The 27,136-nt window shown below is 41.0% G+C and overlaps 1 protein-coding gene across 1 annotated transcript in view; it reads right to left on the bottom strand.

The window, feature by feature from the left end:
* The window catches only part of PTPRQ (protein tyrosine phosphatase receptor type Q), a 300,600-nt gene that overhangs the window by 97,798 nt on the left and 175,666 nt on the right, over positions 1–27,136 (bottom strand). Inside the window, exons 32-44 of the mRNA XM_083182313.1 lie at positions 26,117–26,398; positions 24,763–25,044; positions 22,172–22,456; positions 19,858–20,040; positions 18,120–18,221; positions 15,766–15,886; positions 13,681–13,841; positions 13,125–13,270; positions 6,470–6,638; positions 4,657–4,932; positions 3,470–3,621; positions 2,847–2,988; positions 1,611–1,880 (exon numbers count right to left, since the gene is read on the bottom strand). Coding sequence (XP_083038439.1) covers positions 1,611–1,880; positions 2,847–2,988; positions 3,470–3,621; positions 4,657–4,932; positions 6,470–6,638; positions 13,125–13,270; positions 13,681–13,841; positions 15,766–15,886; positions 18,120–18,221; positions 19,858–20,040; positions 22,172–22,456; positions 24,763–25,044; positions 26,117–26,398 — 2,571 coding nt within the window. The remainder of the gene's footprint in view (positions 1–1,610; positions 1,881–2,846; positions 2,989–3,469; positions 3,622–4,656; positions 4,933–6,469; positions 6,639–13,124; positions 13,271–13,680; positions 13,842–15,765; positions 15,887–18,119; positions 18,222–19,857; positions 20,041–22,171; positions 22,457–24,762; positions 25,045–26,116; positions 26,399–27,136) is intronic.

Raw genomic sequence — 27,136 nt, 5'->3', positions numbered from 1 at the left:
AAGTTAAGGTACACGATCCACACGATGGACCCGATTTCCTTTGAAATCAGGTCCATTTTGCCGGCTAAGGAACAATATCGGGGGCATCGCGTCGGTCGGGACCATTAACATTGGTCCCGACGCGACCGACGCGATGCCCCCGATTTTTCCATAGGCTTCAATGTTAAAATATTTTTTAACATTGAAATCGTGAGAAAATGTGAAAAATGTGAAATGGGTCAATATGACCCATTTCACATTATAGATGTCCCCGTCGTCACCCCACGATAGACGCCAACCCGAAGCGTGGCGAGCGCAGCGAGCCCGCGAGGGGCGGCGGTGCGCGTCCTCCGACCTTTTCATTCCCCTACTATCCACGTCGGCGTGGAGTTGAGAATAGAATAGTGTGGCGAGCGCAGCGAGCCACCGAGCCCGAAGCGTGGCGAGCGCAGCGTGGCGAGCGCAGCGAGCCCCGCGAGGGGACGCGTATAACTTCACAGGTATACGCGTCCCCTCGCTGCGCTCGCCACGCTTCGGGCTCGGTGGCTCGCTGCGCTCGCCACACTATTCTATTCTCAACTCCACGCCGACGTGGATAGTAGGGGAATGAAAAGGTCGGAGGACGCGCACCGCCGCCCCTCGCGGGCTCTCTGCGCTCGCCACGCTTCGGGTTGGCGTCTATCGTGGGGTGGGGTTTACGCCGTTAAATTTGGGGGGTTGGGAATATTTTACATTGAATCCAATGTAAAATCGGGTCAATTTACATTTCATTCAATCAAAAAATCGGGTCGGTCGCGTCGATCGCATCGCATGCGACCAAATCGCATGCGATCGACGCGATTTTTCCGACACGACCACCCCGATGTAAATCGGTGTGGCCGTGCTAGGAAACAAGTACCGATTTCACAAATTCACTTGGCACTCAAAGGGTTAAGTAAATACCAATAACGCAACGAGAGCTGCGCACAATCTACACACATTGCTGATGATTACATAGTTGACCTATTATTTATATCTTCCACAGTGAGTGTATGCACAAAGGTGCTGTAGCAATAGATTCAAACGGTACAAGCAGTGTGACTGAAAAGTTATGGGTGTGCCTGTACTGGGACTGGGAGGTGGCCAAAAGTGCGTGCAAAAATGTGTCTGTTCAGTGAGTGTACGTTGGGAATGATTCGGGCCTGTCCATGAGCTAAAAGTGTCTCAGGATTTACACATTCGGCTGCACGGATGTACACCAGGAAAGGAGTTTGTATGCTCTGTGCACAAATTCACAGAGGTGTGACCACCAATAGATGCTACCATGTGCAACATAGAATCATGCAACTTTCCTGCTACTTTTTGCAACTGTAGCAGGAAAGAAAATGTCAATCAACATCTTATAGGGCAAAGGACATTAAAACTTATTACAATTCATCAATTCCCCCCAAAAAATACTGTGTGCAAACATTGGTTGTGTTATATAACGGTTTATGACTTTATGTGTATTATGATATCAGCAGTGCATACAGCTTAATGTATACAATTTACATACATGACCGGAGCAACTTGGAATTCTGTAACAGTCCCCACCATGATAAACATTAAGGTTAATCAAAATCTCACTCTATAAATTTGTTGGATGAACATACCTTCTTCAGACTTGGTCGTAGCGTTACATACTTGCTCTATTCCTTCGCCAGCAGCATTTACAGCTCTGACTGAGATGTAGTAAGTGGTATTAGAGAGCAGATCTCTGAAGGTGTAGGCGTTATCAGCAGAGGAGACCAAGGTAGAAATACTCTGTGATGTTACTAAGTAATGCGTCGTTATTCCATTTGGCCGAGATGGTGGATCCCACAGGACTAAAATGGACTGCCAACTCGTTGCCATGCATTGAATATTCTGGACAGAGTTTGGAGCTTAACAAAGATTAACATAACATATTTACCTTCATGCAGTAAAACCTTAATGACATTTTACACAAGTACAGTATGCACTACAAAATTTGGATTAACATGTTTGTGATTGAACTGCTACTGTACAGGGCCTGATGAAAGGTTCCAGGTTCCCCAGGCTAATACACGTTTAGCTCCCCTTGTAATACTACTAAACAAACATGCATGGGCACTCAGGACTCACTGACCATCGAATGATGTAAGGTTGCTCTGAGCAACCTTACGTATGCGTGTCCATTCGGGAGTAAGTAGGCGGGCAGCTGATATCCAGTGATGTCAGCTGCCCACCCCCCGCCTGTCCATCATGCCCTCATTAACATTACAACACCCAGTATTCTCATGGGAACGCCCATGGAACGCTGGGTGTTCCCATATGGTAATGAGGCTGCCCGGAAACCCATGCCCCTCTCCGTCCCCCAGAAGCAACCAGAATAGGTTCCTTGGTGCAATACTACCATGAGGATGACTTATTAGTGAGCTTAATACTATACAATTAGTTTTAAAACTTGTTTCATGGGATATATTGTGCTCTAGCCAATCAGCTCCTAACTCATCTGTTTGAAATATGATTGTTGGGAGCTGATTGGCTGGAGCACCATTTAATCTACGCAACAAGTTTTAAAACTCATCACTAAATAAGCCCCATAGTGTAAATGTAGGACCCTGTGGTGGATGAGTGGATGGTGAGGGATTCATGAAAAGTAAAACTCAGTATCTCGTACCATACTACAACACCTTTTTAGCTAGCACTTTGATGAAGCATTGTAATGTGAAAATGTGTCATTTAATGAACACTAAGATGTGAGAGTTTTCAGATGGAAACTGTGGCTCAGTATTTTGTGTGATGATGCATTATTTGCATCTTGATGTTCCATACAGAAAACAATGCTAATTGGATTCCCAATGTCAAAAATAGCTGATTTTACTTACCAGATTCTTTTGTTGTGAATTGAACAGTGTTGCTGGTCTGGTTCCCATTCCCTACTTTTGTGTATGCAGATACACTGGCTGAGTAGGTTTTAAAAGGGTCCAATGGAGAAAGCTTCCCTTCAGTCTGACCACCCGATATATTCTGGTAGGCAAAAAGACACAAACTGAATTTCAAAATTTACAGTGCATCATATGTTCAAACATTATCTTTAACATGACTTGTAGTGCCCATAGGCATGCACAGCACATTTATTAGGGGTGCACCATCAAAGGGGTGTGTCTAACACCACCAATAAGGTGTGTCTACCATCATCTATTGGCACTCACTAGGGGTGCCGGATGACTCACCGACAGTTGGGATTCCGACAGTCATTACCCCGACGTCAGAATCCCGACTGCTCCCTCGTGGGGGTCCACGACCCCCATAGATGGCGAGTGCAGCCAGCCACTGTGCCCGCAGCGCGGCGAGCGCAGTAACCTAATCGCGGGTGGTGGCCACGCTGCCTGTGATTAGGCCACTCCCCCAATTTTACCGGGGCCCGGCATACCTCTCGGCTGCCCTGTCTTCAGTAAATAAATCACTATGTACATCTCCACCAGCTTTAATACAATATAGTATTTACCTGAAAATATATGGACTGAGTGCTGTTTTCAACAATTCTAAAGCTGTACACATACACTATCCCATTAGGCCTTGGACTAGGCTTCCACTGTAACCAGGCTGAGTTATCGCTTGCATTGATAAAGGTTAAGTTCTGAGGAGGTGCTGAGGGCTCTGCAAAAAATAAAGTGGTTGAATTATCCCAGTGTAATCTAGTATTATTTATTAATTTTTTACAGTTTCTTATATAGAGCAGCATATTTTGTTGCGCTTTGCAATTGGAAACAGTGCTAAAACAAACTGGTTAATAACAAACTGGCATAGAGGTAGGTACAAATGCCCCCCCCCCCCCTCTTCTGGGACTGTTGTGCTGTCCCATGGGTGAAAGCATTTTTGTGGGCGGAGCACAGAGTAGTGGGTGAATAGATGCTGTGCTTATTCGCACGGCATATGCTCACAGTGCAGTATTTACCTATGAGCATCCCGCATCTTGGAGTTTGGGGCATGCACACCACAGTGACGCAAGTCTGGGATCCCCTAGGCTCCATCCCCTTATACTAACCATAAAGAATCTACCAATACATGATAATATACATAAAATACATAATATACATAATATGCATTAAAAAGTTAATATTCGTTTCTTGAAATATAGGCACCTTTGATGATAACTTTTTTCAGGAGATATACTGTATGAGCGTCAGAAAAACCCAGTATGTTGGAACTTGATATAAAAATGCTAGATTTTAAATATATGAATGGATAAGGTAAATATATTTGTATATTTTACTTCCAGATGATATTTGCACTTGTTCAGGACATGTGCTTTTTTTACACATGGAAACCCACAACAAAAGTAATAAAATGTAGCGAAATAAATGATATAAAACAGATGTGCCGATGGAGCAGAAATATGCTCAGCGCAGCCATGCGCCCGTGTATGAGCAATAGCACCATGCCTGCCATGATTTAATGCAAGGGAAAATAAATAGCCAGAAAATGCTACTAGTTTTGTAGCATAGCTGAACTTGTTAGAGCACTAAAATGCAAGCACACCACAGGAATATATCATGTACAGTTCTGACCTTGTTAGAGGAATGTAATATTTCAGGAAGACACACCAGACAAGAGATAAACGCAGTGAAACTGGAAACGTGTACAAAGGATTACCTTTCTGATTATTAGGCAAATAAGGAATATGACTATTACCTGCTTCGTCTGTGTGAAAGGCGAGCTGGCTAGGAGGACCCGTTCCTTTAACTGTTCTTGCGGCAACAAATATAAAAAACGGTGCAAATGGTACAAGATCCTCCAAAATAATGGAGACTTGAGTGGTAGATAAAGAATAGTTTCCCTGTGGTCCATAAATCTGTAAGTAGTAACCCGTTATAATACCATTTGAACGCTCTGGAGGATCCCATGATAACAGCACTGTGGTAGATGTTAGATTCTTGCATTCTCTGATCATAGGAGAAGATTCTGGGACTATAAATGACACAAGACAGCATGTTAGGAATCATTTCAAATGTACAGTCCTATTTAACAGGCAGCAGATGAAATAAACCCCATACACACTAGACAACACTTTAAAAGCTATCGCTCAATTTGGCCCATCTGATCGACTTCTTTTAGCAAATTGCTTAGTGTGTATTCTTAATATCGTTAACAATGCACGCTCCAGATGTCTGTGCCGCATGCCCAATGTTGACCCGACCATATCGCCAATGAGGCATGCTAGCCATGTGACGTCACTGACTACTGTATATCGTTTATCAATATTGTTCAGTGTTTACGCTCAAAATAGTTTGCCCATGATGTTGGTAAACTTATACTCCTTTCACACTGCACTTTTAAAAAGGTAAATTCCGTTTTTTTTTTCATTTTAAAACGTTTAAGGCTGCAGTGTGAAAGTGCCAGAGTTAATTTACCGGTTAAAGTTAACTGGTATTTCAACACGTTTAAAAAGCAGAGTCCTACACGTTTCAAAGACGTTTTTTAGGCAGTGTAAATTGCTCTATTTCTATGGCTTGAAACATGTCCCTTGGGGGTTAAACGGGTTGAATGTGTGAATGGTATTAAATGCTTTTTAAAACGGTTTTCACCTGCAATGTCAAAGGTCTTAAGGTTCAGACCCGTTTTAAAGTCCAATTTAAGAATACAGGGTCAATACCCGTTTCTGCAATGTGAAAGCAGTATTAAAGGGTAATTCACTGACGATGTCGCTCATTGAGAAAATCATGTAGTTTGTACAGCGCTTAAGAGTTTGGGGTATATTTACTAAAGGTCCATTTTAATTTATTTTCAAATGATCTAAATCACTGTCGTGTTTCAGGGGCTAAAACAAATTTACTAACATTTAAAAATTCATATAAAAAAACATGTTAGTATATGGGCATAGAGTGAGAATATAATAGTGTAATGAGCACAGCGAGGCACCATGCCCGAAGCATGGCGAGTGCGGCAAGCCACCCGAGGGGACTTATAAAGTGTCCATGTTGCCAAAAACATAAAAAAGTCAAAAACTTATTTCGACCTTTTGAGTGTCTACGATGTTCATGTTGGCCTTAAGCGTGTGTCGTCCTTCTGTCAATGTTGACATATGGTATGTCAACCATTTTCAGGTGTCGAACTAGGCAGTGTCAACCATTAGTGGTCGACCGGTACTTGTGTATTATCAGTGCGCCCACTAAGCAAATAGCTTAGTGCCCTATTCTGCGTAGTGAGATCGCATCACATGCAATTTGCGTTCGATGCGATGCGATGGTACTAGTTAATTTTCACCGCAATGCGATTTAGCACACCCCCACTATCCACATCACAAGTCCTCCCGACCATTTCATACCCCCCCTATCCACGTTGGCGTGGAGTTGACTTCATAAAGTGTGGCGATCGTAGCGAGCCACCGATCCCCGCGGAATACATGTGAGGTAATCCGCGTCCCCTCGCTGTTTTGAACTGAATGAAAAAATGGTAGCTATGTGAGGCAAGCATAAGCCACTGAGCATGCTTTCTGGTTACTTACCATCCTCATCAGTGTTAACGTCGATCATGTCACAAGATTGGTTTCCATCTCCAAATATAGTGCTGGCAGTCATCCAGAACTGGTAATGGCTGAATTTTGCCAGACCATCAATTATTGCTGACAAACCATTACCATCAAAGGAACTGCTAACGTCAGCTGAAGTGAGGTTCTGGAAAACAATATTTCTGTCAATAAATATAAGGTCAGGTGTCCAAAAACTAAATTAATAAAATGTTCCAAATATTCTAATAATTACTATTAATGATAGTGGAGGTTAGTTAACTAAAAGCTTCTTCCCAATAGCTGTCCGTCAACTGAACAATGTCTAATGCATAAAAGAACATTTAATATGTCGAATTTGTTGAGCCCCATGCTCCCTCACAGATAGATGAAGTGTCCACTTTGTATTTTCCCATACATATTCTTGCTTGGCAATGCAATGTTACCTTAACAAAAATCCAGTGGCGTAACTATACATTTTGCTCCCCCCTGCCAAAAAGTTTGTGGAGCCCCCCACACCACCCCCCCAGGTTCCTCTCCAGCGTGTTTCCCCAGCACGTGACGTGATGACATCACACGCATAACGGAGAAGCTGAATCAGGAGAGAGGAAGAGAGACCAGCAGACACTGCTGCTTCCCTTGGCACCGACGCATCCCAGGCTGCCCCAGCAAGCCCATCCGCCCGCCCATCCTGTACATAGTAGCCAATAGCCGGCTCTGTGTACAGTCAATTGAATCAGTGGGGGGATTTGTTGTCTCTGCCATGGCCGCACCTGCGCTGTGTCTGACTAGCCTCCGGTGCTCAGTCAGTGGGCAGCGACAGGCAGCAGCATCTCAGTGCATTGAGCGTGTGCCGGCGCCCACACAGACCCCGCTGCTGCTTGCTCCCCCAAGCAGCTGCTGGGGCTGCCTTACAGTAGTTACGCCACTGCAAAAATCGTAGTATACGCAAGTATAGCTGGCCTATAAAGTTGATTCTGATTATTCATATGACAGTTTAGGTACAGAAATGGCAGGCTATTCAAAATGGCAGCAGTCAGCAGGATTCATAATGGGGACTTATGTCGGTCAGAAAATGTTCCAAAAGAAGGGAAGCTTACAAGTCTTTTAGTGTTAACTTTAATTGTCACCTCACCGTAGTTTATCCACCTTATCGCAAATTAAGAGCACCTCCTCAGTATAATTTCTGTTACTGGCAGCCAAGAGATAGAACACAGCCTGTCCTTTATCAGGGCAGCTGATAGCTGTGAACCACTGCCAGTCCAACAATTGTCAATACATTTTGGTGGAACAGACTGAGTGAGCCAGCACTGTGGGCCTGATTTGGAGTTACATGTTCATTGTCACTCACAGCTATTAGCACAGTGCTGTAGCACCACATGTAGGAGCTACATACATATATACGTATATCACATGTATCACTAAGAACAGAACACTGGAAATGCTTGTCCATCATCGCTCACAGCCAATACCACAGTACAGCAGCACAACATTTAGGAGCGGCATACTGTATGTTTAATACAGGGTATCACAGTACAAGCATGTTCATTGTCACCCACAGTCACTAGCACAGGTGAGTAGGACCACATGTAGGGGCTGCAGATGTAAATCACAGGGTATCACAGAATATACTGAATATCATACCTCCCAATGCAATACCACCACTACTGCGGGTCACTGCTGCCTGCAGGTGTAACAGCAGGACAGTCCCCCCAAAAATTGGGACAGTTGGGTGGTATGGTGTTCTGCTTTTTTTATTTTAAATAAATTTAATTTTAATTACCTTTACACAACATTTACAAATTTCCCTGCAATGGCAGAACTGAAATTAACAGAAATTCTGATCTCATCATATTATAATTGATCATATTGGAATTGACAAGGGGCTTATAGAGCAAAAGTGGGGTCTATAGACCATGTCATTCAGCCTAGCTGCAGGGACAGGATTTGTCTGTGGCTACCTCTTTGTTGTATCGGAGAGATGTGAATACATTTCCAGTAGTTTGCGCGCACACACAGGGCCTTATTCTAGTTCACTCTTTCTGACAAAATCCTTCTTAGATGGACAAAACCATGTGCACTGCAGGAGGGGGGGGGGGGCAGATGTAACATGTGCAGAGAGAATTAAATTTTGGGTGAGTTATTTTGTTTCAGTGCAGGGTAAATACTGACTACTTTATTTTTACACTGCAATATAGATCTCACTTTAAAGTAAAAACCCCACCCAAATCTAATTCTCTCTGCACAAATAACATTTGCCCCACCTGCAGTGCACATGGTTTTGTTCATCAAAGAAGGATTTTGTCAGAAAGAGTGAACTAAAATAAGGCCCAGGATGAGCAATGATAATATTTAGTGGCCAGGCCCAGCACCTTTCACATTTTTACAGTATATGAATTTTCGGTACTCTTTACCTAGAACGGCGCCCGCGATCAGAATCGCGGGCGTCGGGGGTAAAAAATCGCGGTAATCGCGGGCATCGCGGGTAAATCGCGGGTACATCAAAATCGGGTACCCGCGATTACCGCGATTTTCCCATAGGGAACAATGTTAAAAAGTCAGATTGATCGCGATTTTGCATTCAATGCCTCAATGCCCGCGATTTTCCCATAGGAATCAATGTTAAATGGGCTACAGAGCCCAAATAGCCCCAATTAACCCTTAAATGTCCCCCAAATTTTTGTACGCCACCCCACGATCCACGCCAACCCGAAGCGTGGCGAGCGCAGCGAGCCCGCGAGGGGCGGCGGTACGCGTCCTCCGACCTTTTCATGCCCTACTATCCACGTCGGCGTGGAGTTGAGAATAGAATAGTGTGGCGAGCGCAGCGAGCCACCGAGCCCGAAGCGTGGCGAGCGCAGCGAGCCCCGCGAGGGGACGCGGATACCTTCACAGGTAAACGCGTCCCTTCGCGGGCTTCACAGGTGTCGGCGTCGCCACGGACACCTGTGAAGTCCGCGAGGGGACGCGTATAACTGTGAAGGTATCCGCGTCCCCTCGCGGGGCTCGCTGCGCTCGCCACGCTTCGGGCTCGGTGGCTCGCTGCGCTCGCCACACTATTCTATTCTCAACTCCACGCCGACGTGGATAGTAGGGCATGAAAAGGTCGGAGGACGCGTACCGCCGCCCCTCGCGGGCTCGCTGCGCTCGCCACGCTTCGGGTTGGCGTGGATCGTGGGGTGGCGTACAAAAATTTGGGGGACATTTAAGGGTTAATTGGGGCTATTTGGGCTCTGTAGCCCATTTAACATTGATTCCTATGGGAAAATCGCGGGCATTGAGGCATTGAATGCAAAATCGCGATCAATCTGACTTTTTAACATTGTTCCCTATGGGAAAATCGCGGTGATCGCGGGCATCGCGTCGCGGCCGTTTATGTGCTGCCCGCGATGTCGCGATCACCGCGATGGGCGCCGTTCTAGGTAAAGAGTACCGAATTTTCTAGTTGACAAGTAATACAAGGATAACCTTATCACAATGAGCATCCAAATAATTGCAAGTTTTGTATATACAACCCAAATGTAAAAAATAAAATCAGACAAGTATGTTTCCAACATTGAAACATGTTACATTAATTTTCTGGTACATGAGAGTTACACCAGTAAGTTTCCTGTGAAGGCCAGTTTGGTTGTATATGACATTAATTAGCATCTTCCTTTTATCCTGTGCAGCATTTGTTGCTCACTTCTGTTGTGAAATGACCTTCATCCTGAAACAATTGCTATTTAAACACATTTAATGAACTGTGTTTGGAACTTGTCGCATTCATAAAACCAAATTGGGAAGGATGTGAGCACTGCTCCCCATGCACTAGTACTAGCCAGATGGTCCCACAGGTAGTACAGAGATCTCATGTGCTCGCCTTCCATCGTAGCATTTGTCCATTATCAGACAGCTACATTCCCACGTAATAAAACTACAGTATAGATTCTGTGACTTGTTCCAGCCATAAGTATTGTAATAAGGAAACTGATCACCAATTACTAGTGCTAACATCTTTCCAGTAAGCAGTTTCACAACTATATTGTAGAGCTGTGTGCAATTACCTGTACTGGAATTAGTTACACACAGTGAACAACTAAACACACACTATCATTAGAGTCTTATGCTGCTCACTGATAGGAAAGCTGCCCTTCCTAATACCCATATATAAAGAAATTCCTAATAGCAATCTAAATGGTTTTTACTACCAATTTGCAGTCACTCACATGGTAATATCGGTCCAGTTGGTAAAAATCACCATGCTTATAATTCTTACTTCCCTACTGTGAAAACATTAAAGCTAGTAATACCCCTTTTCCACTAGCAAAAATATCCCGGGTTTTTGCGTGGGGACGTGCATCTACCTGTTTTTTTTGGTAGTCGAAAAGGGTCCTTGAAAAAAATCACGAGACAAGAGTCCCGGGAATTCTACCCGAGTAGCTAACAGGGTCGGACACGGGAATGACCCGGGTCTGAGTGTAGTGGAAATGGACATTACCCGGGTTTTCATACACAATTACAAACTTATTACACAACTATTAGCCAAGTATATATGATGTCATTATAACTCATAAAAAGGTGAATACTCAAGTGGCGCTAGGAAAGTATTAATAATAATTTATTAAAATAACAATGAATTGAATAATAGTAAAAAACATAATAAAATTAATAAGAATAAAATAAAGTGGACTTAGACCGTAAATGTTCAAACCTGTTTGGCTGTTTCAGGTACAGCTTTATCAAAGGCCTTTGATAAAGCTGTACCTGAAACAGCGAAATGTATCAGAAGCCAATGGACCAGACCTTCACCATTTTTATCACCAGCTGCCACTCACCCGAACCAGCCAGCCATACCTACTTTATACATTTTTGATTAAAACTGTGCCCAGCTTTGGCACATTCACCGCATACATTGTGGACTCCTGCTGCAATGCCATCCTGCATGGATTACAAGCCTCAAGTGGTTGCTTGGTAAATATAATTCCTCTGGGGATAACCTTTGAATCAAGCTGAATAATACTGTATGTACTTTATTTTAGTCTTAATCACTTTATTACCCTTTTTTTACGATTATTCAATTCATTGTTATTTCAATGTGTATTCAACTTTTTGTTTCTATTTTCGGGCTCCTCCACTTCTAAGTGGCTGCTCTTGGCACTACACCCTGGCAATGCCTTCTAATGCTACCTGATGGCTTAGTCCCTATCTGCTCCTACCTCCAATTTCTTTCTTCACAGCTCCCTCTCTCCATATCCAGCAAGTTTGAAACTGATCATTTTACTTTCACTTTCTTTTAAGTAGTAGTTTGGTCCATCGAGTGGCCTCTAGTGGGCAATGATGATATTTTACCTTAGAGGTGAGGAATATTTAGCCTTATATATATATATATATATATATATATATATATTATATTAGATTAGATTAGATACGTCTTTATTGTCATCATCCCAATTAGGGCGACAAAATATATATATATACAGTAGATCTTGTGTCACTTCATAGTCTTTTTTTTTATAAAAATAATAAATATACAAGACAGCAATACACTGTATGTATGTATTTACAGAACTTCCAATCTACACAGGAAATGTTTCTTGATCTTATTACCAGAAATGTATTGTATGATGACCATCTACATCTATATATTTCTAGCAACAACATTCAGAGTTAATCACAGGGGTGCAAGTACCGCCATAACAAATACCCCCGAACTGTGTAATGCGCATGCGCGCATATGTAAGTGGCGGGGGCGCCGTCCTGCCACAGCTGACTTCCTTTGGAGGGAAGCGCATCGTGCGTCTCTACTTCCCCTCTCTGTGTCACTGTGACTGGGCTGTCAGCCAAACCGAGCTTGCGGTCTGGCAGCCAATCAGTAGCCAGCCCGCGAGATATGATTGGCTGACGGCCCAGTCACACTGTCAGAGTCAGGGACACAGCGTAGCTGGGGAAGGAGAGATGCGCAATGTGCTCCCCTCCCCAGGGAAGGAGAAGCAGAAGCAGGCAGAAGCAGGCAGCAGCGGCGGTGGGGAACTGGAGGGAGGGAGAGGAGACCCAGACACAGCCAGCACTGCAGGAGTCACTCATGGAGGGTGAGTTGTGCTGCTGATTACTTGTTCTGGACCTGTGGGGGAATTTTTGTGTGGCACTGTGGGGGCAAATCTGGCACTGTGGGGGCATATATGGCACTGGGGGCATACCTAGCACTGTGGGGACATATGTGTGGCACTGTGGGGGCATATCTGGCACTGGGGCCATATGATATCTGGCACTGTGGGGGCATTTGACATCTGGCACTGTGGGGGCATATGATATCTGGCACTGTTGGGGCATATGATATCTGGTACTTGGAGCATATGTGTGGCACTGTGGGGGCATATCTGGAACTGTGGGGGCATATGATATCTGGCACTGGGGGCATATGTGTGGCACTGTGGGGGCATATTAGTAATGGGCATCAGTTGTGCCGCACAAGCCTAAAGAGAAATGTCATTGTGCTCTAAAGTTTTAACCACGCCCTGACCACGCCCATTTTCCCCGCTGCGCTCCTTCGGCACACAGCACAGTTTCACTCACTCATTTTTTCTACTTGCACCACTGGCTAATCATATACAGTATGCTACAGTATAAGCAACACGTATTGCATTATCTATATATTCTAGACCATTTGCCTTACCCTGATATAGGTTCCAGAGGTATTCTGGCAATATAAAGTATAATAATGTATAATTCCATTTGGTTTCATGGGTGGGCTCCAGAAAATCATTACAGAAGAAGAGGTGATATTTTTGTAAGACATATTTCTTGGTGGGTCACTTGGAACTTTAAAAAGACAAAGAAAAATAACTGTGATTCACACAACATATACTTTGGATAGATAATTAAAAATAAAACAAGTATCTCATACTTGCCACTCATAAATGTAATACAGGGATGTACAGTACAACTGCCAACCTACAAACCAGGTGAGGTCCCTCACAGTTTTGTGCCTGAGAACCAGTGGCATTTCAGGCACATATGGCATTTTTACAGCATTTTAAAAAGATTTTAACCATAAATATAAAATATACCACATATGTGTTTCCCTCTTCATAAAACATGCACAGTAACACTTGATCATCATATGTCAATATTTCAAAATAACACCAAACACCAAAATAACACCAAACACCAAAAGCATTAAAAACATTCAGAAACCACATTTGTGAGCAGTTTTAGCATTTACAATGTACCTCCTTCTAAAGTTCTAAATGTTAAAACATCACTTCTGGCATTTCCATCCCCAAACCTAGTGTTAGATGTGACATAGGCACTGTATTCATGGTTGCTTTCCAAATCATGAAATTCCACAGAGGTTTCTTCAATATTGAGAGTTTTGGATGACATTTCATCCCTAAAAAGTAAAAAATAGAAAAATAAATAATAATAATATTAATAAAGTACTACTACTACTACTACTACTACTACTACTACTATTACTACTAATAATAATAATAATAATAAAAATAATAAACACTTTTTTTTTCATAAAGAAGTAAATTGGAAATACTTTAAGTATGTAATTTTAGACCGTTATTTTCAAATATATCTCAAACATATACCGCTTTTGCAACTGGTCTTCTCACAAATCACCAAAAAACATGGCTGGGTCAAATGGCTTTTTCCCAGAGATATGACACTCATACCCTGGTGCACAGCATGCGACTGTGATACATATTTAAGTACCCCCCCCCCCCCATTATATACAAAGCAACATCCCGCCACACTAATCGCATAGTACACACTAATTGCATATGTACTAACTCAGCCCACATGCCTAGAAGTCTATGAGCCAGTGAGAGCTTTGAGGGAAGATATTGGGTGGGACCTGCAGCTAGTTAAACACATAAGCAGATTGTATAATAATGTAATGTACTAAAATATAATTTATTTTGCTAACATAATAATTACAGAATATTGTTTTGATTTGATTAAATGAACCTGTTCTATAATTAGTTTGAATATAGAACATACAGGATGTAGAACTCAAGATCAGTGGCATCTCCTACCTGCCTGTGGTAGGAGGGCTGCCGCTATCTGCGCACGGAGAGGAGGAGGCAGCCAGCCCCTGTCAGCCAGTTCCGGCACCTTTGTATGGTATCTGGCAGGTGCCGGAACTGGCGCATGTACACAAGCAGTGGCTGAACTGCGTATACTCAAAACACTGGCTTCTATGGGCTGCAGCCAATGCAGTCCAGAGAACCCGGGTTAGGTTGCACAAAAGCAGGAAGTAGTTTCCTACTAGAAAGACACTCTCTGCTAATTGTAGCCCAGTATGGCAGTCTCAGAGGTAGGAATAAAAACCCAATGCAACTGCCTGTTGTGTTGTGACAGGTAGAACTGTTCCAATAGGAAGTCATTGCCAGTCACAGTGAAGGCAGAGCACAGACTGCATCTGGTTCACTGATACTGGGCTGATTTTACTGGGGGGGGGGAGGGGAATCTGCAGTCCTGTAAAATCTGCCACTGCTCAATATTGATTTCAATATCTGGTGTAGGGGTGTTCCTCACTGGAGTCTGTTTTGTGTAGAGCTAGTGCTCTACACCAACTCTACATCAATCTCAGGTGTTGCTTCTCATATGGATAGGAAGTTGGTAAATGAATTAACAATTGTATTATTAACATCATTATTATTATTATTATTTTGAGTGATTTAAACTGCTGAACAAAACTGATATTTACTAGACAGACCCCTGTTATTGTCAAACAAGCAGCTAGATTTACTAAGTGGCAGCCTTTGCAAATCTATCCTAGCATGTTTGACTTCAAAATTTAAGTGGCACTAATAATAAGTACTGCTTTAAAATTCACTGTGAAAACATTCGTAGTAATTCTCAAAAAAATTATGTGTATTTGATGGAACAGCATATAACATACTGCAACAAGAGAACCATGGGGAGATGTATAAAGCAGTGAAAGAATGAATAGGTGTCAGTAGAGAAGTTACTCATGGCAACCAATCAGCTGCTACCTATAATTATAGAATGCACTTGATAAGTGTTACTTCAAGGCTTATTGGTCACCATGAGCTTCTTTTTCACTGGCTCATTTTCCACTCTTTTTTACTGGCTCATTTTCCACTCTTTTTTACTGATTCATACATCTCCCAGTCAGTAACATGCAAATAATTGATTGGAAAACAGAGACACATCTTCAACCACAAATATTTGGATTCAATCTATGGAAATTTAGGTCAGTTAGTATGCCTGACACACCCAATGAAAACTTATACTTAACTAATTAAAACAATAGTGATGGGCAGCAAATTTTACCTTACCAGATATAAAGGGTATAGAAGAGGATAAATCCATTTGGCTCAAGAGGTGGTTGCCATGACAATGTCACAATCGCATTGGACATTTGTGTTACAGAAAGGAAGCGAGGAGAAGTTGAAGGCGCTGTAAGACAACAACAAAAAATGGAAACTTTATTTGTGGGGAAACCAAAACTATTTGACTAAACTTATTCACAGAAAACTAACTTTAAATCAATCCAAGAACAGGTAGTTCAACTCTATCAGCTCCAATAAGACTGTTACTTTCTTGGCTACGAAAACGAAGGGCAATTTTTCATGGTAGTCTTAACACATCTGTTTCTGTGATTCAATGGAAAGAACAATTTCATGAGAACACAGATCAGTAGGCATACCACAGTGATTTGCTTAAGATATTGTACAAATTCTGTGCTGTAATATTTTGGTTCCAATAAAAGCTAAATCTGTTTTATAGGTGTGAATGCATGTAAAAATAAAGTAATTTGCAACACAACTCCGCTGGGGGAAGAAAGCTGGAAATAATTATTTCAGGCTTCAAGAGGTGGGAAAATTTGTACTGGGCATAACATGAAAAGATCATAAAAATATGGGATTGCATGCAGGGTTTAAACCATTCCACGCTACCCAACATAGAACACACTCCGACGCCACATTATTAAAATAGAAAATGATACACATATCGACTATAGTTCTGCCGATGAAAAAAGAATACAAACATAATTATTTACATTACCTCCATGAAATAATAGGTAATGCTGTAATGTCAGCATCTATATGATTGAGATTTAATAAAAAATTATGTTTTACCATTATAAAGTATACAACTTGCAAATCTTCGTGTCAAGTTAGTGTGAGTATAGTATGAGTAGGTTATGTGTGTAATAAACTTTTAATATTCGTATGTGTTGTGGATTTTTTCACTATTTGTACTGTTGTTGGACTGCAAGTCCCAGCAGGCCTTTTAATGCCCCGCATGCTGGGATTTGTGGTTTTCCATTCCCTGTATGTGGTGTAGGCTTGCTGGAACTTGTAGTTCCACAACAATACACAATAGTTTAATCTATTTTTAACCACTTATCAGCCCGATGCCCCGGGCAGGAAAATTCTGGAGGACCCCTTCATTGGAGGTCCCCTCTTCCCCAGGATCCCTGCCCCTGCAGACCGGTCAGGGGGTAAATGCTTTGGTTGGGGAAGGGGGGGGGGGGATATTTGTATAAAAAGTCTCTCCCCGGCTGTGGCAATACCTTGCTGGCTGGTTGGGCACAGTGCTGGTTATTATTTGGGAACCAGGACTAGCCCTTGAGCATGGTGCTGGTTTAAAAAAATCCAGGGTACCCCTATTTGCTTTGCCCCATGATTTTTTTAAACCAGGACCGGCTCTTTGAGCCCAGGGCTGGTTATGCTCAGGAGGGGGACCCCACGCCATTTTATTTCAATTTTTTTTTAAATAAAACGCATTTTACCATGTCTCAAAAAATACACGTCCTTAAATTCACACATTTTCATGACTAAAAATCGCACCATATCGATTTTTGTGCCGTGAATTTGCATCTCATGAATAGTCAGGTTTTTTTTTCCAATTCAGATTTTGGAAAATGAGATAAGGTGCAATTTCGGAACCTTACTAAAAAATCACATCCCATTAAATATCACCCTATAATTGTACTATTTATATGTAATTAAGTATTTGATTGACACCTGACTGCATTTTTCTAATGACAATGTATGTATAAATGTATGTACATATTTTTCATATGAACGCCAGTTTAACCCCAGCCACATTTTTATTTAATGACTGCTAACTACAGCAGGGATTCTAAACCTTGTTTTTCAGACATCCAAAAAGAGTTGGTTTCATATCTGACAATTAGATGATGCCAAAAAAGTAATAAGAACATAGGATTGTTCCAGATAAAAAAAATAATAATAAAAAAAGTGACATGTTTTCTTTTTTCTCTGGACTAGAGTTGTTAATATTTGATTTCCATTGTCAGGAAAGCCTACAGTACATGGTGTTTGAGTGGGATGACTAGAATATTTGACAGCTGAAAGAAAAAAATGAGCTTCAAAACATTAAAGAAGTGGTAACACAAAACAATGTAAACACATTGGGGGAAATTTAATAGGATGAGAGATTCAGAAAGTGAGAGATTTGGTAGGAAACCTCCATATATTTTTTTAAAGCGGCAATCATTTACACTGCAAAACCAGTTTGATTTTGAAGTGTAAAGCTTTAAAAAACCTGGAGATTTCTTACCAAATCTCTCACTTTCGGAATCTCCCATCCCATCCTGTTCATTCATCCTATATACCCATTATAGATCTTTATTATGTTAAACAATAATTTATGTGCTTACCATCTTCATCTGTAGAGATGTTGTGAGCTTCACTGTGGACACCTTCCCCCTTTACAGTACTTGCAGACACTTTGAGGATGTAACTGGTATATTTTCGTAAACCTACACGCAAAATAATCAAATCAAATGTATAAACACATAGTTCCAATTTGCAAAATGGCACAAAAAAACAGTACATATATAAAAATGCTGGCCACTGATCACTACTAAGTCAAAGTTGTCCATTCTTGGGTTTTAAAATCTCCTATTTCCACCCTGACACCAAACTTTCTCCCAATTACTGCTCTATTAACACAGTGCTGTTTGTGCTTCATGGAACAATACCTGTTTGGTTAAATAACTGCAACCGAACCATAATATTCAAAAAAGTAAAGATAAGGATATTGAAATTTTGTTTGGCTTCTTTTAGTATTGCCAGATCTGCAAGGTCATCAGTTGACCTACAGTATAAGGTGGCAGAGTACATCACCAGTTCCGGCCAGGTGAGATAATCGAAGGCAATTAAATTCTCCCATTAGAGCGCATGATAAGTATAATTAATAATTATAAGTCCATCCAAATATAATGTTTTTAGCAGCCAGTATACCAATGAATAAAAGTGGCAAAGATATTACACAACATAGCAGCACGGCAATGAAAATACTTATTTTTATAGAAACTCTAGAAAGGTGCTCAGGATTGCACCAATACAGCTGTTGAGTTTTTTTTAACATTATATCTAACTGATTAAGATGTCATGCTGTTACATTATTTATTTTTGTCACAATAAATTCTTTGCAGTAATTTGTTGGAATAAAGGTGTATTTTTGAATTTACTCTACAATCTAAACAACTTCTATTATATACACTGCTTCCAGGTAGTTTGCTTTGCATTCACAGGGCCTGATCAGTAGGCAATTTGAATCCGGTTGTGGTAGCCTACATACTATCATATACTAATGTGACTATCTGCTCCACTATGTGAGTATCTGTATGCATGTGAATTGCATCTCTCAGTGTTTAACATTACCAGCCATCAACATTAGTATCGGGACTTACAAAAGATCACCCCCAAGAAATGCCTATTTCACATTATGCTCCATTCGCTCAAGATGCGACATGAACAGAGCTACATGCTACTGGGTATAGCTTGTGCGAAAATTGCGTAGACCTAATTTTCAGTCTAAAACATGCACACTCAGTAGACAATCACAAGGTGCATCCTTTCCTCAGATAGTTAATGGTACCCAAACGTGGCCCACACAGAGGGTCAGATGCACTAAGCGTCAAAAGTGATAAAATGAAGAGTGATAAACAGCCAGCCAATCAGCTCCTGCCTGCCATGTCACAGACTGTGTTTGAAAAATGTCAGGCAGGAGTTGATTGGTTGGTTGTTTTTCACTCTCCAGTTTATCATGTTTGAAGCTTAGTGCATCTGGCCCAGAGACCCCAACAGTTTAAGTTTTAGAGAAAACCCCTGCTAGTGCACAGATAGTATAGTCCAACTAACTGAAGTTCTAATGAAGTCACCTGTGCCTAAGCATAGATATCCTTACAACCTAGACTGTTGGAATGCCATGACAATAGCATTTGGAAACCACTGCCACAGTTTATACACATACCAAATGTATTTGTAGAACTTGTACTATTCCAGGGAAAAACAAAAAAATTAATATGATAAAGGGCCAAAAACTATATTTAGTTTTATGCAACACATTTCCTTAAGCAAATACTTAATGTATGAGAAATAAAGAATTACCAGCAATGCTGAGTGACAGATGTGGTGTATCTGTGGCTGTCTCTACTGTCCCGTTCAGCCATATAATGTATACTGTATAGAATACGATTCTTCCATTGGGTATAGTTGGTGGGGAATAAGACACATTTATTTCAGTTGAAGATACATTTCTGTATGTTATGTTTTCAGGGGCACTATCCGGTACTGTTAGAAAAGAAGTGACAGAATAAATGCAGTTCATTCACAAACAATATATTTCATCATGTCTTATATATTAGATATAACATTAAAACACTCTTTTATTATCCCAATAAACTAGTACCCGCCTCACCAAGAAAAGAAAAACCGCAATGAATACATCATTGTGGATGGCAGACTTAGATATGTGCGAGCCAGTGTAAGTAGGTTAAGCATAAAAAATAGTATTGCATAGTATTAACTATATTATACCATATATCTGTATATAATTAGCATCCTTCCTCATACCACACATATAGCAGACATACATATTTAGGATTGAGAAGCAATGTTAGAAGACAGTCATTAAAAGTGTGAGGAGAGGCAGGTAGTTAAATCTATATAGAGTATCGTGCTCTGCAACCTCTTATAATGAAGTTTGTTACCCTCCATTATGGCTGCAAATTTAAGTAATCTGTAAATCTGTTACAGATTTATGATGCATGCAATATGTAATCTGCATTTTTTCAGGTACTAGTACAAAATATATCATCCTCCTAGCTCCATTATTCACATCAGAAAGGATTGTTTGAGATTGTAATTTTGTAGCTTGTATCTACTGTGGAGCAGCTGATGTAAAAAATGGGCCATTTCACTGTCTGGTTATACATCCAGCAATAACAAATAATAGAATCCTAAAATTGGACTTTGATCTGGATTTTGACCAGGGACATAAGAACTGGCCTTGCTGTGGTGCTGTTTCACATTTTATTTGCAACCTGCCTGGGTCAACAGTTCTCTACACCTGATATTAACATTTCTCAACTTACTATAACTCGGCCGTTTCACTTACTTTACCCCTTTCTAGACTATTCTACTGCCTACAATCTTTCCACTAAAGTGACCCATCCAGCATACACTTCCCATCTTAGACATATCTCTCCTAAATTACAGACATAAACATATCTCTCCTAATCCTAATCTTTTTGTAAAAAACACATTGATCTGTACTTATTTTAAAAGTTCTCAATCTTTCAGCCATTTCAGGAACCAACTCACCTCCCATGAGACACTGCTTTCTTTGTAGCACTCTCTTACAGGGGTCTACCCAACAACCACTTTATTATACTCAGAGACACATAAAGTGGTGAAGTAGATCTTCTGCCTTCAGTGTCATACCACCAATCTCTCCCATTCTATCTATACCTGGGGTAGCCAACTCCATTCCTCAAGAGCTACCAACAGTTAATGTTTTCCAGATCTCCTCACAGAATCACAAGTGAAGTAATTAGCTCCACCAGTGGATCTTTTAAAATGTGTTAGTGAGTAATGAGTACACCTTTGCACCTGCTAGGTTGTCTGGAAAATGTGAACTGTTGGTAGCTCTCGATGATTGGAATTGGCTACCACTGTTCTATACCTTCTCATCTTGTACCTAACCTCTCCACATTTGTGCTGTTGTTATTTACTGCTCCTATGTTCAGCTTCCTAAAAATTGCAGTCAGGTGCTGTAATACTTAATATTGGGGTGCCAACAGTCAGTGTACCGGCACAGGCATCGTAAACAATGTCAGTGTCCTGGCGCCGGTCTTTTGAACAGAGTCGGGATTCTGACATCCCACTACCATATTCTACCTTTGACATTCCAAAGCACAGAACCAATCTAACCCGCTACCAACAAAAGTACTTCAACTCTGCAGATTGTCACGGCAATTAATTATGCCAAAGGTTTTTCACTTCACTCTATTTCTTGCATTCCCCCTACAACACTCTCATTGCTTGCTAAGCAAACCTACTACTACCACCCGTGTATCTATCCAGTCCTATAACCTTCATTGTCCTCCAACCATTTCAACTTGATTTTCCACCAACTTTGACCACATGCTTCCTCTTTACAACTGATGACCAAACTCTCACTTGTCTTCCAAATATGTACGCATCCTACGAGCACTGAAGGAACAACCAACAATTTTTCCCATCCTCTCACCAATTACGGTTCCATTTACCCTTTACCTTTTGTCTAAAAACTACTTGAGTGGATTGTCTACAACTGCCTTTCTCTCATTCTGGGTCACATAGATAAGACTAGTAATTAATGGGTTAATGGTAGAATATGAGGCATGCTTTGTAAGGTGGTTAAATGAGATGTACAAATTACCATCTTCATCAGTTCTTATAAATAGGGATCTACTTTTTCTTGGTCCAGGTCCAACAGATGTACTTGCACTAATGGTGATAACATATTCACTATACTTTTTGAGGCCAGCAAGGATTGCAGAAAGGTCACTGCTATTGAAATACTGAACTCTGCCTGCATTATCAAGACATTTAATGTAGTAACTCTTAATAATGCCATTGGGAGAAGAAGGTGGAGAATAAAACAGCTGTATTGAAGTAGAGTTTAGAGATCTGTAGGATAGGTTATGAGGTGGATCATCAGGAACTGCAGAAAGAGATAACATAAATTGACAAAATAAACATAGTATAATTCCTAGTAAAATATATTCTCATTGTGATATAATCTTACAATAAAATCCAATGCTTTGCATGTAAACAGTAAATAAATAATACAACCTCCATTGTATGTAAATGACTGAGGAAGACAAAAAAGTCACAGATTTCCAAATATATGTATATATGTAACCCCCCAAAAAAAAAAAGTTGAAGTACAAAAAGTTGGGTATGGGTCATAGGGTTGATGCTATGAAGGTCGACATACATTAGATCGACCACTAAAGGGCAACACATGAAATAGGTCGATATGGTCAGAAGGTTGACAGTCAAAAGTTCGACATGAGTGTTTCACATTTTTTGTCCCGGCATGGACACTGTATCGGTGTACCGTGTCCCCTTGCTGTGCTCCCTCCATGCCCTTGTGGATGGTAGGGTATGAAATACCGCCTGTTTTGGAAAGAAAATGTTAAAAATGATGTTGATCTTTGACTTTCCACCTTCCCATTGTCGACCTAATGCTTGTGTTGACCTTCCAACCTTAGCCGTGTCCACCTATTTCACGTGCTCTGTTGACTTTTAGTGTTTGACCTAGTGTATGTCGGACTAGCGACTGTATTTCCAAAAAGTAAACCCAGTAGCCTCAAATTGATGCAGTGTCAATCACTTCACACTACCCAAGGAAATCAGAAGCCTCTTCATCAGCTTAAAATATTCACTTAAATTAGACCAATAGGACAAAGAGAAACAAACAAAAAAAAGGGCCTCTCCTGTTTGCTTGCAAATTGTTTCCCACTATTGTCATAGTTTGACATCTGTCCCACCTGCATTGCAACATGGTTTTGCCCATTTTGAGAACAACTTTGTCCTGCGATCAAGTCTGAATTAGGCCCTTAGTTCTGGAGAGAAATCAGTATCCTCTTTTATATTATTAAATAAACATAGATAATTTCCTGTAGCCAGGCTTCACTTATAGGATAAAAGAGTATACATAAATCATACATGTGGACAGTGACTCACGTGGAGGTTCTCACACTGAAGAAGCCAACAGGTGAAATGGTACGTCTTCCTGGAGTCTCTGCTGTGCACGGCAGAAGTCTCCTCCACCCTGGACTTTCTCACCTTGGAATCCTTACTTTGATTATTCTCAGGTATACCTCCCTTACTATTGCCGATTCTAGTTATCCCACAAAAGCCAAGTGGTCCTCTTGTGGCTATACCACTCACCACTTTTCTATTACCTATCTTTCTATTTCTGAGTGCCTACAGGATGAATGGGATATCGCTCCCCATCAATGTTATTCAAACACATGGAGAGCAGCAGAATATCTTCCTAACACACCCAGCACTCTAATATAGTATCTCTGTCCCCCATATCCACTTTCCAGGATAATCTCATGCTTATGGAACCCTCAAATAGGGACTTCTGCAATTGTACCTTACAAACAGGAACGGCAGATATTCTACTCTATGTTCACCTTATATACAGTGGATAGTTGGGACACGCTCACTCCCCCATCTACACCCACTTACAAGTAAACCAGGACCCCATATGAGGTGCTGGGGAAGTAGCAGCTATCTCACACACTGTCGGGTGACCTGCCACATATACCGTCCCTCTGTCTCATACACTATGTGTACCTTTATTCAGATTTAGTCTACAATATTTTATGTATTCTTACTGATTGGATACCTGCTACATTGATTAAGTCGCACTAGCATTATTACTGCTAGTAGGAGACACAGTATCAATGATTTTTTCCAAGGTTTTCTTAGGAAACAAACAGGATGTGTACTATTTACGTCAGATAGATCAGATTAAGTCATCTTCACTTACAGTGTATAGACACCATTCACTACCTCATGATCACTGTTTTTCTCTACCTGACGTATCATTGGTTATAAAAAGAAGGAACAAAGACTCTCTCTTTCTTGGGGTACTCTTTTACTTAGATTACATGTAGTAATGAATTGGTCATAGTTTGGTAAAGTATAGGTGTAGTAAGGGTCTAAGGTGAGGTACTTTCAGACAAACTTGGTTTATCATTGGTTATATCTGCATATTTTCGCAGGCTTCAACGTATTTGGGCATCTACCCAATAAACACCACTATTTGGGAATCCTTTTTGTGTCCTCTTATCTGGAATGTCTTTCCAGATTTTTACCATATATAATTAAAAGCTAAGTGTGCTCTTACAAAAAGACGGGGCCTTTCTTTTTTCTATTTATAAACCATACATAGTAATACAATTTAATAATTATAGTTATTGAGTTTATGAAAAAGTGGTGTGAGCTTACCATCTTCCATAGTGCTGATATATAGGACATCACTTGTCTGATTTCCATCTCCACTTACTGTATAACCAGATACAACCACTTGATACTGGGAATATTTCTTTAGATCAGACAAAACAATCAAAGCCTCACTGCTGTTTTCTGTCAGGGAATGGGAGGAATTCCAAAATCTTATTTTATAGTACAGTATAATTCCGTTGGCATGAATTGGTGGTTGCCATGTTACCAACACTCTACTGGATGATATATTCCTGTAGAGTAAATCGTATGGAGGGCTACTTGGAGCTGAAAATAAAATGAAAGCCATTTTAGGAGTACAGTTACACCATTATTCATTCTTTTATTTAGTAAGTCTCATATTTTACCAAAAATTTCTAGTAGGCGATTTTCTGTATTATGCTCATGTTCACATGCAGCAATGCATCCCCTTGAATAATCCACGGGATTATGGGAGCATCAACAAAGCATTGTGGGTGGGCATTACGGACAGCACAGCCAAATTGCGGGGCGGGCTCTCAAACACAGCTGCTGTGACGGTTATCGTCTTTACAGCTTGGCTGGACATGCAGGGGGTTACCTTTAACATGCAAGCACTTTGGTTTGCCTACTTTATGGCTGACTTCTAAAGGAGAGGGCAGCCAGTTCTTTGAGGCAAGGGGCTGGGGCTACTGAAAGGATGGGGGAAAGGGGCAGAGTGGCACATTTTTTGAGTGTGGCCAGTGCGATCGTGTCCTCGTAGCCCCGCACCCCATTGTGCAATGACAATATTGTACAGCGGTTGGTGAGGCTACAATGAAGGATTTACATAATTTGGTCCCACGGACCCCCCCCCTACCGTGGGGAAGTGGGGCCGGATTTCCCAGACCCTCCCGCCCATTCTAGGCAACCCTGGATTATACACACTGCAACTTGAGTTTAACCCTTCTTTTAACCAGGGTTAAAATGCCGAGTTGATTGACCCAGGTTATACACTTTGATGCTTTCACACTGCACTTCGACCTGAGATGGCCCGGCAGGAACCTGGGTGATTTTATCGTGAAAGGGGTATACCTTTCTTGATAGAGCACACATGACACAATGATATGCTTTTAGTGTCATTAACTTCCATTCTTATGCAAATGAATGGCAATCACATAATTTTCCCATGGGTGGATAGGGCATAATGACACAATTAAACCATCACCGCCCATCTGCTTCTCCTCTCCAGAGTGGAAATTATTAATGTACAGTAGGCAAGTACAGTATGTGATCTGTGAATTACACACCAGCAGGCATAAGATTTTAAAGATTTACACACATTTACAAAGGGAATAAACACCAACACAATACTAGAAAGAAAAGAAATATATGTCCCTACCAGTTTCTGATGTTTTCACTGAGAGTACAGGTGTTGATTGGTTTCCATGTCCAAAGCGGGTGTAAGCACGAACTGAAATTCTATAAAGGGTGAATGGGTTTAAATCAGTCAATGTGATGCTTGTTGAAGATATGTTTTGAGCAAGTACTATGGCTGAGTTGGTGTAGATTATTTCATAGTGTGTGATAATGCCATTGGGTTCTGCAGGAGGTGACCATTCCAAATTAATGGCAGATGCGTTAACTTCAGTTGAAATCAGATTTTGAGGCGGCGTTCCAGGTACTTAAAGAAAAAGGAAAAAAAAAACACATTTATACACATAAACAAGGTAGTTGTACCATTTCTGAACACCAACATATCATGATGTAAAAATCCCAATGCTACTATGCAGTTGGAGCAGATTGGGAACTCTTTGTAGCAGCTCAATTTCAACTGTACTGTAACAACAGTATGTATTGTTGTTTGTAGTCAGTGCATAGTGCAAGAACAAAACAGTGGTGCTTCTGTTCACTTATTGCAGCAGCTGTCTGAAGTTTCACTTTCTGCTTCTTTCTATACCTTTGGGGATTATTCTAAACCTGGTGCAGGGAAAGTAACATCATCAGACACTAGTTCATACTGCATTTTGATAAACTTGATTCCAAAGAGCACCCCACAATGGAACTACAACAATGGGCAGTAGGAAGAGACGGAGGTGCTAACATGTATCACAGATGGCAACAAATGAATACTTGAAAAAAATCCCCTAAGAAATCCTTAACCCCTTCCCGACATTGCCTTTTATGCTAATTTTTTTTTTTTTTTCCTCCTTGCGTTCAAATAAGCGTAACTTTTTTAATTTTCCGGCTATATAGACACATGAGGGCTTTTTTTTTGCGGGACAAGTTGTACTTTGTAATGGTACCATTTACTATACCGTATAATATTCTGGGGAATCAGGAAATAATTCAATGTGGGGTAAAAAAAAAAAAACCGCCATTCCACAATTTTGCGCTGGTTACGGTTTTTTTGGAGTTCATA

The sequence above is a fragment of the Crinia signifera genome, chromosome 4 (assembly GCF_055691185.1).
Source record: "Crinia signifera chromosome 4, ASM5569118v1, whole genome shotgun sequence".
Taxonomy (NCBI): Eukaryota; Metazoa; Chordata; class Amphibia; order Anura; family Myobatrachidae; genus Crinia; species Crinia signifera.
This window is presented reverse-complemented; position numbering and strand designations above follow the sequence as displayed.